The sequence below is a fragment of the Dermochelys coriacea genome, chromosome 3 (assembly GCF_009764565.3).
Source record: "Dermochelys coriacea isolate rDerCor1 chromosome 3, rDerCor1.pri.v4, whole genome shotgun sequence".
NCBI lineage: Eukaryota > Metazoa > Chordata > Testudines > Dermochelyidae > Dermochelys > Dermochelys coriacea.
The window spans coordinates 158524609-158543664 of record NC_050070.1 but is presented as its reverse complement, the minus strand read 5'-3'; the positions used below and the strand labels follow the sequence as shown (position 1 = coordinate 158543664).

Here is a 19056-nt window from a genome sequence, read left to right as displayed (position 1 = left end):
AAAATAAAAAACCCTCAAAACCAAAAATTTATTTTGAAACAAAAAAATCACAATGTTCGATTCAGAAATGTCAAATCTAAACATTAAGATGTTATCAAAATCCCTTTTTTCTTTTTTTTTTCCAAAACGAAATTTAATTGAAATTGTCACATTTCCATGAAAAAAATCTGTTTCAACAATACAGCATTTTCCAATGGAAAAACAATCTGTGGAAAAGTTTTCAATCAGCTCTACCTCCAAGCTTTGTTGATCTGCATTGTGCAATACAATCTGCCTTTAATGAACAATATGCTCTTTTAAAATGTACATTGTCCCCAATAGCTGTGATGTTGACGAAAGTGATGCTGTTAAGGGAACTTCAATAAATAATAGAAGAGAGAGCAAGAGAGTTTATTGCAGGGTATTTACAGAGATTATTAGTATAAATTGATCAATACAATGGAGCAGATTTTGCTCTGTTACACAGATGTAAATCCAGTACAAGTACGTTGAAGTCAGCAGTCTGTAATAGAATTACACTGGTTTTACTCTGATGTATCAGAGCAGAATCGGGCTCACAGCATTTATTTTGTGTGTTTTTTCTTATTGTATTGATGCTAACTTTTAACCATTCCTATAGCTGGTCAGAACAATTCCATCTAAATATTTAAAAAATAAAAACAGCTTCATAAGTTTTGTTTGTTTTCTGCCCACTCCTAACTATCCACAAGAGAGAGTCTAGTTAAAAATGCATGCAAAACAAATTAAAGTGATCTATTAAGAGACTAGTCCTCCAGGTATAACATATTATGTACATGTTTATAGAACCTCGAGATAACATTATCTGCCTAGTGCTGGTCAGAGGTTTGACTACTTCACTAGTGTCTTGAACCGTAGTCAAGACATGAAATATGCATTTTGCAGTTCACATTTAGTATAGCTGAAAAGATCTGACAATCTTCCAAATGGGGAGAATGTGAACATGTCATCTGCTAGTATTATTAGGAAAGTCAAGGTAGAAGATTTGGTTGAATTGTGCTCATCCGATACTGAACGAAGTTTCCAATCCTGCAACTGTCCGTGTCTGTGAGCTATGAATTGCGGGACAGGGGTCTAAGACTCTTGTTGTGAAAGTTAAGCTAACTAACCACTATAACTGAGAAGTAGTCAGATACTTACAAAAGGAGCTTTATATTATGAACCACTAAGCTAATCACAGATGTCACAGGCCAAACAATTAAGAAACAAAATGCATGTCCTCCACTTTTATGAACAGAAAGTTCCCCAGTTTGGGGTCTTTGTTTCAGCAAAATGAGCCCACAGCCTCTCAATTTTTTCAGACACTTTTCAGAGGTGTCTACTCTCGAATCTTTACAAAGGTGTTAAAAAAACCAAAATGGTTTATTGCTGACTCCTTCCAGAAGGGAGACAGTCTGTTCTGATGGTCTCTCAAAGTCTCCTCACCTTGTGGAAAGTAGAGCGGGTTGAAAAATAAGGCAGAAAAAAAGGGAGAAAAATGTCAGAATAATTTTTGTTTCATTTTTCCCACCTATTAATTGAAAAGTTTAATCCAGTTTGTATTGTTTGTTTGTTTTGTTAATCTTTTGAAACAGGACATTTTCAGATGCTATTTTGTTGGTTAGGTTAGTCATATGGTAACAAAAATTATATATAAAGTTTGTAAAAATAATTTTTGAGAATGCCTTATTTTAAAAAAGATTTTAAAATTGATAAAAGTTTCCAAAAAACAATGACTTTTCATGAAAAAATGTCTGTGTTGAGAACAGGGCAGTTTTCAATAAAATGGTTTGATCAGTACTAGTGGAAAGGTCACAGTTTATATACTCCCCTTTTTTTCCACTGTGCCTTGCCAGAAGCTAGTGTAACCCACTAGTCAGTCCATGTTATGTGTCCCAGATACAGAGGGGATATCAGTCTATTGCAGCGCCCAGCTACTGAGGTTGGTTTTTCAGCTCAAGCAGCTGATGCTTTTAGCTCTGTAAGCCCCTCGTTCAATCTCTTCTGTTAAGACGGTGGCCATCACATAAATGGGGCAGCTGTCTAGGTTTGCTAGATAAGGTACTACTTTGTATGAAGAAAGCTGGTGGAATCAGGACCTTAGTTTTCTTAATCTTATAGCACCCACATTCCTGTGAAATAGGAGGTGAGTCTTTGGGTTTAAACACAACATTGTCAAGATTCAGCTAGTCTCACTAAAGGTTATGTTGATGACACAGTGTTTTGGGATTTTTGTTTTTTCTCCACTTCCCTGGTATTGGAAGGTGTGTCTTCTGCTGATGTCATCTGAGGTCAAGGCAAGGTGAGCACGGCACCTTGTTTTGAAAACAAACCGTGATTCATTCAGTCCCATAAACTCATGACTTTTTGTCTCTTTTCCAGCAGGTTTGAGGAAGGAATGTATTCAGAAAAAACCCACTTCCTATCAGGAAAATCACAGAGGCATGAGGCCTGCTCATTACAAAACATTAATGTCAGTTAATGTTAATTAGTGTCAAAGAGTTCAGGTAGCAATGGGTGCAGAATGAGCAGGGACTAGGCAGGAGTGCTGGAACAATTTGTATAGTGGGGGTGCTGAGAGCCATTGAACCAAACTGCAAACCCTGTATATAATGTAGTGTCACTTCAAGCCAGGGGGTGTGGCAGCACTTATGGGGCTAGGTGGGAGGTGAGGAGTAATATGGTTCCGCAATGTTAAACCAGTCATTAATTTAATAGATATGGAAAGGAGAGTTTCCCTTGCTATATTTTTACCTATGGACCAAGGCTCTCCATATCCCAGTGTTGGGAGTAATGGAGGGAGAAACACAAAGTATCTGAGGTGGAATGGAAGAGAAAAGGAGATAAGGGCAATAGATGGAAGGGAGGGATATTTTTGAGCTGCAATGAAGAGACAGAGAGGAAGTGTGTGTGTGTAGGTGAGGACAATTTCCTTTTGGGGTGTCTAGATCCCACATAGCAAATGTCCTTCTACCCTTTCTCTCTCCACTGCTCTGCCCTTCCACTGTCTCACTCCATTGTTCCCTATGTTCCTGCATCCTCCTTGCTTCAGGTGGAGGAGGTTTCTAGACAGTCCCAGCAGCCCCCTTCCCCAGACTATGAGCCCCTCTCTCTGCTGGTGGCAGGATGTGTAAGCAGGTGGGCCTGGGCCTGGTCAAAGCGTGGAAGAGTCAGGGGAGCATTAACAGGCAGGGAGGTCAAGGTCTCAATGAGCCATGGAATCTGAATTCCCCTTTGGTCTTGGAGATGGCCCCTGTTGCAGTACGTTGGCGGATGGGGCAGTGTGGAGGAAGCTGTACTGAGGCTGTTTGTGCTGTACCTAATTCTTCTTCCCACCTGTCAAGCCAACACATTTCTAAAGCACCAAGGAAACCCTGAGTGGCCTATTTTCTCTTGCAAAGATTGTCCTATCTGGCTAGGAATTAATATTGCATTTGATAGTATATTCATATGATAAATAATTTCAATTATCATTCATTTTTTTAAAAACACAGAGCAATAAAAAGACTGGTAAGATGAGATGATTTAATTTTAATATTGGAAAGAGACAACTTGTAGCTGTGATAATCTCAGCCCAGCTTCTACTGGCTTGGTTTGCAGGAGGTTTCTATTGGAGCAGCTGTCTAGATTACCAGCATGAACGTTGGCTACCATAATATGCTGGATACACGCACTGCAGCATGTGGATAGGTAACTCTATTAACTGGTAAAGTCAAGGATGTGCAGTTGGCAAACAAAGCCAGAGGGCCTCTTCCTGCTTGTTAATATCTTAGTATCATTTACATTATGATGGAGCCTGAAGACCCCATTGTGCTAGACACTGTACATATACAAGTGTGAGAGAGCCCGTGCCCCAAGAGTTTACAATCTGAATAGAGAAAGTTAAAGTATTATTAACCCTGTTTTACATAGGAGTGACAGAGCCACAGTGACATCGAGTTACTTACTGAAGGTCACACACAGTGAGTTTGCAGAACAGTCAAATCTCCTGAGCTCCATGCCACAAAACCGACCCTCTTTTAGTCACAAGACCATCCTTTCTGTCTAATAAGCTGACAGGGTTTGACCATAGCTGTTGAATAATTCTGATGATTTGTATGGTGGAACCAAAAGATCATATCCCTGGAATTTCCATTTTTTTTCAGAAACCGCACTTGTCTTAATCATTGACGTGACACAATTCAAAACACCGTACAGGCTCAGTCCACTCTGAGCTGGATTCCCTTCCTGAGAAGAGAAATCCAATGTAAATGCATTTGGACGAAGTCAAATAAATCCACTCATCATGCATTATCAGTGGGGTGTGAACAGTGTCATCTGTTTTATCTTTGAGATTTGGTAGAAAAACAACTATACAAACAAGGAAACTGCCTTCCATTTAAACCATGGATGTGTCAGTTTCTGGTAAAAGGTGACGAACTGACGTGTTCTTTCACGTCCACCAGTGGGACCAGGATGTTGCCTCCTTGGCAGGTCTACAGAAAATGCCTGTTATTGTTCAATACCACAAAACCTGTTTTCTTTCCCCTTTCTTATGCTTGATAGGTGGAAACTAAGTATCAGATTTGTATATACAGGAAATACCACATGCATGCGTATACAGTGTGTATGTATATATAAAAACAGAGCCATTAGAGTGGTTTTGACAGTGGAATGTTACTGTTTCTTGTGAGGAAGCAAAGCCACCTGGAAGAAGGTAGGACATTTAAATTGTAAGTGATAGAGTGATTTGGTGCTGAAGTTCAGAGGCTGCCTGGTGCCTGCATGCGCTTATGAGGATTAGGATTTTCCAAGTGGAGGAGGGGAGCGCAGCATTTACTTGTCTTTTGTCATGCTTGGATGAAGTTCTTTTATCAGCTCAAATGGGCATATTTGCAACATGTTGCAAGTAGCTGTATTGAACAGAGAAGCTGCTGCTGCTGCTCTTTGCTTTTCAACGGGAGATGGGAAAGAAAGAGGAGTCGGGGTGTTTTCATATCGGATCATTTCAAACAGAGCAGGAGCAAACAATGATAGACCAGCTCGATCAAATGATCTGGGTTCCACACATCAAAGGCTCTTGCCCACCAAATTCCTGGGAATGGGGTGTGTGTGAGGGGGTGACTAATCTACACCTTGTGCACACTTCCATTTCAAGATCAAGAGCATTTTGGGGACACTTTAGGCTACATTTGCCCATAATCCATGCTGCAGAGATTGGAAGGGCCCATTGACTAAATTGGAGTTATACGTGCTCAGCGCCTCTGATCATCACAACTGTTATTAAGGTGCCTAAATATGGATTTAGGTGCTTAACTATGAGCACTGCAGGCCAGATCTTCTGCAGCTGTAAATGGCTTATTTTCATGGGTTTCCATGGGGCTCAGGTGGCATCTGATGATCTGAATGGTCATTTGAAACTTTCAGCCAAGGTGCTTAAAAGCTGCTATGTGACTCTCAGCATGTAGACTGATCGGCTGAGCTTTTCAGAACCATGCAGGCAGTTCAGCCCTGCATCTTTTATTAAGATCAATAGAAGTCTATGGCCAAATCCCTGACACTCCTTTGAAAATCTCGACATCGACAAAGGGTCACTCTTAACCCTTTAGGGCAATGGTTTAAGTACTGAGGATTTGGAGCAAGGTCTTTAACCTTGAAGTGCTTTAGTTTACTTAAACAAACAAAAGGCAGGTGATTCTTTTCAGAATAACTTTATTTGCTAAAATGTATTGAAAGTAATGGGAACCAGCATTAGAGTTTTGGTACCAAAATACCCACGTGCTTGGTTAATCAAAGATTGGGATGTTGTATCTGCAGTGCTGTCTTCACAATGTATTATTGTGCGCTAACAAGTTTTACCAAAGCCTAGGAAACTCAGCTGCCTTGTGAGGTTTCCAGTTTGACTACTGGTGTTTTATTTTGATACCTAACATTCTGCTACGATGGAGGAGCCAGCTATAAAAGACAGGACTATTGCATTGTCCACTAAATTCACCTTTTAGCACAGAGACGTTTGTTACACCGCTAACAGCTACAGACTTAGGGGCAGATCATTAGCCAGCGTAAAGCAGTGTAGCTTCATTGACTTCAATGGAGCTAGGCTAGTTTACATCAGCTGAGGATCTGGCCCCTGAAAAGGGCCAACCTGCTCCAGGATTTGCTGGCATAAGTGCACTCACAGGGCAAAGAGGAAGAGAGAAGCTTTCAGAGAATAACTTTATACACTGACTGCTTTTACTAAATGCAGAAGATTTGCCTGTGGATTGTTGAGACTCTCATTTCCAGCACCTGGCAACTTCAGAGCATCTAACAGTGTGAGAAAGGTCAGGCAAGGTCCCATACTGCTAATCTACAGTGCAGCGGTATAAGTCAGATGGCACACTGCTTCAAGTAGTAAACATGCCAGAGGAAGGTGTGAAAAGAAAATAGGACCAGATCTACCCAGCCTTCTCATTCACAGATTTTAGTTAAAGCACTTGCCCTCTGTCTGTTGCTCACAGCTGCTTGTCCTTAGAAACTGCACTTACTGAAAAGGAAGACACATACCACACTCCGCCCCCAGTACAGGAGGTGGCATAAGTAGTGTATGCTCAGAGCCACATTCATTAACGTTACCGATGGACATACATTCAGTTTTCCGTATATACTGTACTTCACACATCTTCTGCCCCTTCCACCTAAAGCTCTGAGACTGCTGGGAAGGAAGGAGATTAAAACAAGTGGGGAAAGTATCCTGTAGTGATCTGAGTAATAATTTCCCATGACATAAGTAATTAGGTGTTGCATTACTTTTAACTTACATGGCATCTGTCATCCAAAGATCTCAAAGCAATTTGGCAAAGATGTTCAAAATTAGGTGCCTACAATTAGATTCCTAGGGGGAAATTTTCAAAGGCATCCAAGGTATTTAGGAACACAAATGTCATTGACTTTCAGTGGGTCCTACTGGAGTCACTAGGAGTTTCTGGATCAGCACGTTTGAAAATTAGGCCTAAATGTGGATCTAAGAGTCTAATTTTAGGCATCCCTTTTTGAATGTCTTTGCTTTTATAATTAATAAGCTTCAAAGCATGCCTGTAAAATGTGGGTTTTTTACAAATGTAATGAATTGGTAAACTGAGGGGAAGGGAAGGGTAGAGCTGCAAATGACTTAATCTGGCATTGTGGGTACTCTGGACATCTGAAAAATCAGACCCCTTGTGTCCGCTCCTCGGTGGGTGTAACTCAGCATAGCTCCACTGAAGTCAATGACTGGTGATCATGACACAGGGAAAAAACCCATAACAGTTAAAATAAGAGAGGCCTCTCTTTTCACCTCAGGCCCTTTTGCACCAGCCACACAAACTGCAGCCTCTGGGTCATATTCTGCCCCCATTCTTAGTGTTAAAACTCCTGTCTGTGCCAGTGGGAACTCTGTATGTGGAATGAAGGTAGAATACAGCACTTTGGCTGGCTTCTGAATTTTGAGGCGCTATCAATGGGGAAAGCATCTCCGCTTGAGCTCCTTGATGAGAGCAACATTTGAACTGGGAATGTTTGATTCCAAGTGAGTACAGTTTCTGAGGTTACTGTGGCACAATGACATTTAATTTTGCGGAGTATCTGCTGCAGAAGAGCCTCCCAAATGCTCACTCTCTCATTACTGCCTGTGAGCCACTTTTCTTTCAAGACTAATTCATTTTTTCAGTCTATACTGTAGTAGCATAACCAGGGTCCCTTAGGAACTTCCTGGTTATTACTAAGATGTGCACCTGAGCTGAATGGAAATTCCCATTTGCAGCAGGAATAGAACTCAGATTCTCTTGCTCCTTGCACTGGGGGCTCTGCCACTTGAGCTAAAGGATGATGTTCTGTTAGCTTTTAGCTTGGCTGCTAAAGGAAATCCAAATGGCATGTGGCACAAAAAATTTGTGCAAGAACATTTTTAATACTTGTGATGTGGGTCACAGCACATGAGAGGAGAGGAGAAATTCTTGTCTTGCCTTTAATGTAAATGGAAGAGAAACCTCAGTGTGATTTCTATAGCAGGTGTGTTGCATCCAGCAGGGGGGAATGGCTATTAGAATAGGAGAATTTGCCATCCAACGAAACAGCTAGAAAGGGGAAAAAAAAACCTCAGCAGAGGAAATCCAAAAGCAGATTATGAGTAATGGCTTTCTGTTTTCTCTAGCTAGTGTTACTCTTTTATTTGTTGTCGTACAGTGAATGGTTCTTGTGTAAGGGGATGTTTAAGATTGATAGCTTGCAAAGTTAAATGTTGGCATGGAACAACCTACTCCTAGGTCTTCATTTAGTTATGCCACCAGAGATGAGCATTTTGTTAGTAATGTTCGTGTGACTCCAGGTGACTGGAATAAAGGTGTTACTAAGATTGTGGCATGATAGGAAAAGGTCTTAGAAGGGATTTAGAATAGTCTATTGCACCGGGTAGGTAATATGGGGAGAGACTCAGAATATCCTTGTTCATTGCTTAAAATTAGTTATCAAGGTCTTGCATTTAAGGCCTAATTCAATGTCCATTGAAGTCAATGAGAGTTCTTCCTTTGACTTCAGTGTGCGTTGGATCAGGTCTACAGAATTGAAGCCTCAGATACGACAGTGTTGGGTGCTATGATAGAAACTATGTTAGAGAGATGGTAAGATGCCCACTCTGCTTTTGAGATTCGTCCCTCTCTGCTGGTTATTCTTGAAAAATGCAAAAACCAGTTATGACTAAACTTACTTGCTACAATTACTTTAACAGCCAGGAACTCTACTGAATGAGACACTTTTCTGCACAAGGAAGGTCGAGAGAGTCCTCCGGCATTGTGTAGTGACAAGACCCCTAAAGTATCATTATCTGGGAATTTCTCCTACCACCACCATGGCCTTGCTCTCATTCCTGAGACGAGGGAAATCAAAGCCACGGGTGCCTTCGTGCAGGGGAACCTTCCAAAAGCCCAACAAACTTCTTCATCAGAATTTCGAGACCTTGCTGGAGACATGCTTGAAGAATAAATGCCTGTTCAAGGATGAGAACTTCCCAGCTGACATTTGTTCCATTGGAATGGGATCACTGCTGCAGAAACTGCCCCCAAAGCTACAGTGGAAGAGGCCACATGTAAGTGATGTTCAGTGAATGGCTCTTATGTGAGGGATTGTTTACACTGGATATCCATTAATGTTCTGTGTTAGCATGGAACAACCTATTAATAGGTCTTTGAAACAGGGCGGCTTGCCCTTGGGCTGGAGATCCTAGGGCAAGTTAACCCTGGTTACAGAATGAGTCCCACCTGAGGGGAATCAGGCAATTTTCTATAAAGAGGAGAAAGTGGCCACAGCAAGGGGGAAGCTCAGAAGGCTGTAGTGAGACTGCAGAGAGAGCAAAAGCCTCCTGCAGGGAAGATCCTGAGGTCAGGAGAATTGCTTCAGCTTGAGAGGGCTAAGATGGGAAGGACTTTGACCAGATCAGGAGAGTTTTGGCTTTACCCAGCTGAAGGCTGGAGGGAAGACTGTTGTGTCTAGTTTTGAACTTCAAGTTAATAAATCAGCAGGGCTGGTGTGATTTGACTGGAAAAACCCTACGTGGAATTTATTTGAGGCCCCAAGAAGGGGAAATGAGGTAAGAGGCTACTTGCAGGGCCGTCCTTGGGCCACCAGGGGTGTTGTGAGGTGGCCGCTCGTCTACAGTCTTCATTTAGTTATGCCTTAAAGCCACCAGAGATGGGCATTTAAAGTAACAGTACATCCTTACATTCTTGTGGAAGTTGGTGTAACAGCAGTTTCTTAACTGCCCTGGAACAGCTGAAGGGAGAGCTCCTGACATTTTCAAATCCTACTGCAAGTTACATTCAAAATTATTTATGAGATTCCTTCTCAGCCCATCACGCTGTCCTGTCTGCTTGCAAATCCTGCCATTGGATGGAGAGCTCCATTCATTGGTTAAGTCATACCCTGGTCGTAGGGTTTGGCCTGTTTTTCAGAAGAGCTCAGCTCCCACGCCTCCCACTGCAATCCATAGGAGCTGTAGATATTTCTTTGAAAATCAGGCCATAAATGGCAGATGTAACAGCCTCGTTTTCAAGGGTTCATATGTAACTCAGCTATTAACATTCACCTTGGGCTAACACATGTTCTGCAGACAGACCTAGAGCAGTTTGTTTTAATTGATTAACAAACTTTGGATGGTATTGATTTGAGTCTACTTTTTCCCTTTAAACAGAGATGAACACAAATGGAACATGTTGTATCCTTCTAATTATGAAAGGACTTCTGCCCTCAAATGTCACTGGGACATGTGTGCTCATGTATCAAAGGACAAGATGTTGACCCCTCTTTTTTCAGACTATATTTTGTAGGACATTACTCCAAAATACAGACTATGGTTCTCCTTTGTTTTAATGAAGAGCTGATTTGTGGGGAGATTTATGGTAGAAAAGAATTTCCACATACTCTCATGCCCCAGAACTACTTGCTAGATTTATTTGACATTTTTATGGCCCATGACACTATGGAGAATTTGTAATGTTCATCTATCCCTGAGTAAAATATTATCTTGATTTGATGGAGAGTGACACATGCAGAGAATGTCTGCGCATTGAGGAAAATATACCACAGTCCATCCATCTGTCTAATATAACCTTTCTGTTCATCATCATAGGTGCAGTAATAAAATAACATAGTGGCAGGTTAGAGCAGGATTGAATGGATGGAGCAAAGTGGGCCCTGTGCTCTGGAAAAGCCTCCACATTTTGTATTTCTACCTGTGTACCCTGGAAGTACCTGCACAGGTTTGAGGCCTTTTGCTCTGAAATCCCCATGCTGCTGACAGCCATGGATTTTTAATTGCAGTGCAGACCTACTCTGTGACTGTTCACCTAAGTACAGGCTGAGCAATTTCATCTGGGGTAAGGGTTAGTATTTAATTACTCTAAGTGTCTTTTGAGTGCTTGGCATTTCTCTGCCATTCCTGATGGGGAAGACGACAGTGAGAAAATTAAATTGAGCAATTCGTGGATCATAATAGTGAAAGAGAAGTTTGACATTTATTTTATGAATTTGCCTGGAGAGGCATTGGAGAGTAATACGTCTTCTTTCTGAACTATTACTCAGACTTTTTACGGCCTCAGAAAGTTCTTCAGCAGCTATCGGTTTTTTTTTTCTTCATTGTCTAGCCAAGTTATTAGTCATAGCCATTGAAGACGTGACAGGAGGTAGCCTCTGTTATGAATTACATCATTGGAATTTCAGTACTAAGAGAAAAAAAAAGTGAGCAGCATTCTGGAATTTCAAGACAAGAAACAACTTTAAAGTTAACTTTGAATATACGTGTCAAGAACCCAAGAGTGAAAAACCTTATAGGGATTGTTTTAATTATCTCCAAATCAGGCATTTCAAACTCAGGAAATGCAAAGTTAAGGCTACACCTAAAAGAAATCCAAACAAGTTAAGGTAATAAATGCATAGTTTAATAAATGCATGACACTGAAAACATCTCAACTCTGCTGTGTATTTATACTATGAGAGGAGCAAAGGGAGAAAAAATCCCTCATGTATCTTTAAAAATCAGTTTACTCTGGAACCCCAAACAATGCCTTGGTGATAATCGTATAGTTATTTCATGGCGTCCGTACAGGATCTGATACCTGACCTGCGCAGCAGCAGGAGTAGCCCTGTTAGGAATAGAGCTGGGTAAAATTTTTCAACCCAAACACTTTTTTTGGTGGCAAATGCAGAATTGGCAATACTGTTGTTTTGCAAATATGTGTCAGTTTCACGAAATTGTTCATTTCAAACATTGTTTCACTGTAAAATTTTCAAAATGAAACGTTTTAGTTTTTCAGTTCAAAATGACTTCTGGTTTCACAGTTTCCACTCATATTGTTTAAAAAAAATCACAAAACATTTACAAATTGTTCAAAGTGAGACAAAGCATTTTAACCAACCCAGAATTAATTTTTTTCTGACTTTTCGTAATTGCCAGCAAAGTGAAAAATCCCTGATTAGCCCAGATCTAGTCAGAAAGGAGTGAGGTGACTTCCCTACACCATCTTCTAGACACATGGTAGAGACCCCCAGAAGCAATGTGGTTGAATGTTTGAGAGCTCTTTGACTCCTCAGAAACTCACTCCATTAGTGGTGAAGTGGCTTCAGAAGAAGCGAGTCAGTCCTCAAGGTTTTGCAGCACCACTGCAATGATTTGACATTCTCTCTCTCTCTCTTGGTCTTGTACCTTCCAGGAGCTGCATAAAACTCCAATATTTTATACTAGAAACACCAGACGGCTTGATCTCTGCCAAGGATTGGTTGGTAAGGCTCCTTTCTTCTTTGTATATATAGCTATACACAGAGCAATTTGAGCTTAATTTGAACTGTGTAAGTCTGCATATAAAGGGTGTCGATTTCAATATAATTCCATCTCTGCATAAAATGGATTAGGAAATTGTATAATATGCTCAACAAATAAGATAAAGGTGTGTCCCAACTAGCTGAAAGCTCCATTGTGTGCCATAAACATGACTTTTATTAATGTTGGTGCTGGAATGTGAACTGACCTTGTCTTCATACTTGTCTATAAAGTGCCATGCATACTAAGTAAATGATACCAACAGAAGCTTCATCACTGTGCCTAGTCACTAGAGCATGTAATGTATTTCATATCACGTAGACAGCAGAAGGGCCTGTGAATACTGCAATATATGTATGTAGGCACAACGCAGGCTTTGTGTCAACTTTGACTTGCATCTGTTATGAAGTGAGAAGAGGAAGGGTGGGTAAGTTAGTGAAGGTGTGTGAAGACTTGTCCTCTTCTAAATGGGAGTGTGGTCTAGTGGTTAGAGCAGAACTATCAAGTTCTATTCTCAACTCCACCACTGACTTACTGGTTGGACAAGCTGTATTGTGCTTCAGTTTACCCAAATTAAAAGAGTAACAGATTGTTTTAGGCTTCATTACATTTGTAAAGTGCTTTGAGATCCTCAGACACAAATATAATAAACGCAGAGCATTATTGTTAGAGCTGGTCAGGAAATTATTTTTTCCCTGTGGAAAAAATTCAAATTTTTGTAGTTTTCAAGTTTTGGCAATTCTGGTTGTTGAAACAGGAAAAAAAAAAGGTTTGTTTCTTTTCAATGAAAACCTAAATATTTTCACTGAAAACTTTTTTTGTGTGAAATTCCAAATTAATTTGTACTCCATTCCAAATGAAAAGGCTATGAGAGGACGGTTACAACACTAAACCTGTTTTGACTTAATAAAACACAAATCTAGCTCATCCCAATTTTTTTGGTGTAGTTATAACTTAAAAGCACCCAACCCTCCTTCAAAAATATTTGCCAATAACGGCAATAATTGTCTTGATTCCACCCAGTGTATTTGCTCATTCTTTTGGTACAGAAAACTGCTGGTTCCTGGCCGCATTGGAAGCACTGACGTTCCACCAAGACATCTTGGCCATGGTCGTGCCGCAAAACCAGAGCTTTGGTAGGAAGTACGCTGGCATTTTCCATTTCCAGGTGAGCATTCTTCCCCCTAGCACTGAAGGTCCTCAAAAACCATGCCTTATGCTTGACGGTGCCGTGACTAAAATTGTGTTCTCAGATAGTCCACGTGCAATTCCTGTTGCCCTCAGTGAGCGCTGTGAATAGGTAACTCAAGTCAGGAAGTGGGTGTCATCCCAACCCCTCTTTAAATGAAGTGACACACTCAGAGAGTTAAAATAAAGTCACCCCTCTTGGTGAATATAAAAAGCTTATGCTCAATCCTTCTATCCAGCTTTGGCTGCCCCTATGGTTACCTTACTCCAGGCTAAGTCTTCCCCACTCCTACATCCCCCAGCATGGCTGCCCTCAGGACCCATCTGTTCCAAATCTTTACACACTTGGTCTCTCTTTTAGCCTGAGAGCTACTCCCATCTCTCTTTACCCACCCATGTATAAAAACTAGCTGCACCTGTGAGGCAGCAGAACCCACTGACCACAATAGAGTCATCACACTCTAACAGGTTACACGTTACTCTGACAGCCTGTTACAGCCCATAGCTAATAGATGGGTCCTTTTCTATTGTTGAAGAGGAGGTTACTTCCCAGTGAAATATTTGCTCATTCCTGTCCCCTTGCAGTTTTGGCACTTTGGCGAATGGGTTGATGTGGTGGTGGATGACCGACTGCCAGTCAATGAGGCTGGTCAGCTGGTTTTTCTCTCCTCCATTTGTAAGAATCTCTTCTGGGGAGCCCTTTTGGAGAAGGCATATGCCAAGTAAGTGAATTGGTCGTGCTTTATGCAGATAATCTCTGTCTACAATTTGTTGCCTTCTGCATATGCCGTTCTTTCTAACAAATAGGTCTTGTAGAATTTGCCACATCTGGAATATTGTGTGTGGTTCTGATCTGCATACGTTAAAAATTTAAAAGCTACCACCATGATAATTAGCACCAGTTAGAACCATTGTACAGGAGCCCCTGGAGTCAGAAATACACTCACCCTGGGAGAAGGCTCTTGTAGGGTAGGGTTGAAATGGTTGGTGGGTGGGGAAGTTTACATTGCCACTGCAAACACTGTGCTTATTCTGTGACTCAGTATAGTTCTTTAGGCCAAGATTTGAAAAAATGACTGGTGATTTGGGGTGCCTCCATTTTTGACGATCCAAGTTGAAACACCTTAGAGGGGCCTCATTTTCAGATAGGGCTGAGCAGCCGCCTCTAAATATCAGGCCCTTTTAAGATGCCTCCAGTTGGGCACCCAAAAATTGAAGGACTCACTTTGAACCACTCCACAAAGTCACATTTGAACACTTCAGTCCCACTCTCCGGGGCTGTTCATCCAGCTCCATTCATCAACACTAAGAAAGACACAGCGCTGAGAAGAGTAAATTAGGTGATACATGACCTTCATAATCTTACAAGGAGACACTGAAGGAACTTAATGTATTTGGTCTGAAAAACGACTCCAAGAATGGGAGAGAATTCTAAATAAATATTAGAAGGGAGACAATATGAAAGAGGGAAAATTAATTAATTTCACTGGACTCTAGCCTTCTGTTAATGAGAGACTAGCTAAAATTTGAGAAGATTCCATTTTGCTTTGCTATTCTGAAATAATATGTTAATGGTGAGGAAAATCAGACAGTGGACTAAAGTCTTAAGATACAGTAGATATTCAGAAGAAACTAGCTAAGATATGATTATGAAAGGAATAGTGTAGGAGATCCTTTCAATACTTCTTAGTGAAGGGGCTTAGACTAGAAATAGAGGAAACCAGAAGTCCCTTCCAAACCTGAAATCAATTATCTGTATTCCCCTCCTCCTGAATGTTGAGGATTCATATAAAATGAAACATGGATTTCAACCTTCACTTTGGTTTTTCAAGCCCATCCTGGGGTTTGCCTCTCTCTAGTATCACTCCATCCCTATTAGGTATATTTGTACTACAAATTAATAGCAGATAAACTGATATCTCTCTTGCTAGGCTCTATGGCTCCTATGAAGATCTGCAGATTGGACAAGTGTCGGAAGCACTGGTGGATTTTACAGGCGGAGTTAATATGACTATAAAACTGGCAGAGGCTCCTCCTGATCTATGGGATATACTGATAAGAGCAACCTACAGCAGATCTCTCATGGGTTGCCAGACATATTTAGGGGTGAGGCCCAATATGATGTTAAATGGATGGATAGGCTAACAGCAGCAACATCTTTCCTACGAATAGTTCCCTCCAGCAAGCTGAGCAGTAGTTTATTATACAGATCTCTCTCTCATTTGTCTATAGCTGCCATCCCTGTGGTATCTAAGATGATGCACATTAGCATGGTTCAAATTTTTTATTTAAAAATCAGATTTCTTTTAAAGCTTTGCATGCCTTTTCTAAACTGCCCTTGGTGTTCCACATTTCTTACAATCAGAGATGGGTCTGGGCTTTGGGGCTGGGAGTGGAGTTGAACTGCAAACCTACGTCTTGAGATTTGCAAATGGCCCTTGTCTTTGTAATGGGCTCAGCTAAAACCTGCATTCTAAATGCCCTGCAGACGAGGCAGCATTGGGAGCCCAGATCAGAATTTTGTAGCTGGAGCCAGTCTGTAGTTATACTGGGCCAAATTCCATCTTCATGTACACAAGTGTTGCTCCCATTGACTCCACTGGGAGCTTCATCCACAGAACTGAGGGCAGCATTGGGCTTAGCTGTTGCTTTATTAATACATTTATTGCAGTTTTTTCTCTTTTTCTTCCCTGTATGCAGAGAGCAAGGGTCCTAGAGAATGGGCTGGTGCCTGGCCATGCCTACACAGTCACTGGTATTAGAAAGGTAAGGACAACGCTGGTTCTCTAGCTCCAAACTTGTCTCCAATGCCAGCAGGATTCCCTGGTGCAGCCTTGGGTCAGACCAAGAGCTGGCTGTGTGCTGTGTTGGGGAGCCTCATGTGCTGTCCACTCCCTTTTAAGTGATGTCAGGGTGGCTTGAAAATGAGGAGTGCTTCAGGCAGGTTTCCTTTCAAAACTGCATTCTTTTTACCAGCAGGAATAAAACATAGGGGACGCTGGCTCGGCCTCAGTGTAAATCTCCGGCTGTAACTGACTCATGGGCTCTGCTGACAGTATAACCTACAAGAGCATGCAAAGCCGACCTGTCTAAATTTCCTTTATCTTAAAGTGAAAGGGGTTGGCCTATTTGAATTCTGGGCAGGTGGGTCTAAGCCTAATAGGACAGCCACGCAACTGAGTGAGGGGCCATAGAGCCCAGCAGCCATCTGAATGCATGGGACGGAAAATGAAAACCAGGAATAGGAACGTGGGGGCATAGGTTTAGAATGAAGAAACTGGATGGGGACACAAACTACAGAACCCCAGACAGTGCCCACTGTTCTACTAAGGAGTTCGAAGAGATGGTGGCTACTTTGGTCAGACGACAGGTTACAGAGTAGCAGCCGTGTTAGTCTGTATTCGCAAAAAGAAAAGGAGTACTTGTGGCACCTTAGAGACTAACAAATTTATTAGAGCATAAGCTTTCGTGAGCTACAGCTCACTTCATCGAATGCATCCGATGAAGTGAGCTGTAGCTCACGAAAGCTTATGCTCTAAAAAATTTGTTAGTCTCTAAGGTGCCACAAGTACTCCTTTTCTTTTTGGTCAGATGGTGGATCTCCGTGATCAGCATCCTATTTATTCATTAGCAGGTGCACAATCAGGGGGGCAAGTGTCCTCATGCCTCACCCCACCCTGCTGATTGGGTTCACCCCTGGTTCAACCTCTGCTAGTAAAGAGGAGTTAACCACGCTGGCCCCCATTTATTCCTTGGTGTCTTTGCTGAGATGGGAGCCAGTTCTGGTAGTGGTCTGAGACTCAGTTCACCCAGGCCACCAAACGGCCATCTGTTACAACAGCGATAGGCCGTTGCTGATGTGAGGTGCCTTTGCAAGGAGAGGTGAAAAGGCTCAGTCAGAATCCCATTCACAAGGTGCAGAGTGCCTGACTCCAACATGCCTAGTGCCTGGGGACCATAGTCCTGTCGCCTCTGGGGAGGCTACCAGCAGCAGCACTTGCCTTGAAACAGTCTTTGCATGCGGGGGATCACAAGCACGGCTGCTGTGCCTAGTACCTGCGCAAAGACACAAGAAGGCGAGTGAGGAGAGAGGAAACCTCCTTCCACCCTCTCTCTGCCCCCTAGACCAAACACAATGCTGCCCCCACCATTTCCCCCAGTTACATTCAAATTCAGGAAGTGCTAAAATTAAGATTCTTGTAGGAATGTTCTAGGCTGCCTTGGATTATTAGTCCTACTGATAGAATTAGTCTTCATGGCCCTGTCCTGCCCTCAGATATGTGGGCACGACTCCAGGTTGATTGCTAGGGAGTTACACAGATGTCAGCATGTGAGGATGGTTTTATTGTTAAGACCCTGAACTAGGACTCCGGAGCTTTGGGCTCTATTCCTGGCTCAGCCACAGACTTTCTCCGTGACTTTGGGCAAGACACTTAATCACTCCCTGCCTCATTTCAGAGGTCTGCATTGAGCAGAGTCATTGAAAAGAATAGTGGGAGCACCGTTATCATCACATCAGTAAAAGGAGAGGCGTCATCATGGCATGTTATGCAAATGTAAACCAGACAAAGGCTGCAGAGACCATGGTAAATTCAATGTTGTTTGTTTTGTGCAGGTGACTTGCAAATATGGACCGGAAAATTTAGTGCGACTGAGAAATCCATGGGGGAAAACTGAATGGAAAGGAGACTGGAGCGATAGGTGAGTGAAACTGGGAAGAGCTAGTGCTGAGGAGGGGTTTGGGTGGATGAAATGATGCTGCCACCTGCGGGTACTAATTTATGCGTCAATGGAACAGGTGTGGCTTTGGTTTCAAGGCAATGAGTTCATGGAGGTTTTTGCTAGATCAGCCAGTGCTAATGCAGTTCAACCAACTTACTTATTTCACACATGCTGCTTCTGAGCACTTAAAACAGAACGTTGGTTCTGTTTTTTTTTGTCAAAGGAAACATAATGAAGAACCCCTTTTACATAATGCAAAATGATGAACACAGTGTGTGATCTAGCATCAGAAACAGGTGTTTTTGGATTACCAGCGAGGCTGCTCCCAGGACAGCTAGAATAGTAAGGTGATCCAATATCCTATATCAGAACATTCACCGCTTTGTTTGCGGATCAGGCAAGACCTTCTATATACTTCAACTTCTGGAATTCTGAGATTAGAGTGAGGCAGGGCCTGAGCTACCTGCTCTTCAGGAAAGTAGGCATCAGGCTGGCTCTGAGTATTACAAAGTGGAAGGCACAATTAGAGATGGCAAGAGAAGTAGTGGAAGGGCCACTGAATCTGTGTTTACATGGATGTAGTGACAGGTTTCAGAGTAGCAGCCGTGTTAGTCTGTATTCGCAAAAAGAAAAGGAGTACTTGTGGCACCTCAGAGACTAACAAATTTATTAGAGCATAAGCTTTCGTGAGTTACAGCTCACTTCATCGGATGCATTTTCCACCAAATGCATCCGATGACGTGAGCTGTAACTCACGAAAGCTTATGCTCTAATAAATTTGTTAGTCTCTAAGGTGCCACAAGTACTCCTTTTCTTTTTACATGGATGTAGTGGCTGGGAACTTC

The 19056-nt window shown here is 42.0% G+C and overlaps 1 protein-coding gene and 1 long non-coding RNA gene across 2 annotated transcripts in view; both read left to right on the top strand.

Moving 5' to 3' along the window:
- The window catches only part of LOC119853721 (calpain-14-like), a 45300-nt gene that overhangs the window by 6317 nt on the left and 19927 nt on the right, over positions 1-19056 (top strand). Inside the window, exons 2-8 of the mRNA XM_038397125.2 lie at positions 8720-9076; positions 12195-12264; positions 13351-13469; positions 14075-14211; positions 15421-15595; positions 16190-16255; positions 18105-18190. Of these exons, the coding sequence (XP_038253053.1) occupies positions 8720-9076; positions 12195-12264; positions 13351-13469; positions 14075-14211; positions 15421-15595; positions 16190-16255; positions 18105-18190 (1010 nt within the window). The remainder of the gene's footprint in view (positions 1-8719; positions 9077-12194; positions 12265-13350; positions 13470-14074; positions 14212-15420; positions 15596-16189; positions 16256-18104; positions 18191-19056) is intronic.
- On the top strand, positions 2376-4334 carry LOC122459483. Its single transcript, XR_006280204.1, has 3 exons — positions 2376-2504; positions 3598-3687; positions 4143-4334. It is a non-coding gene; the product is annotated as an uncharacterized LOC122459483 (long non-coding RNA).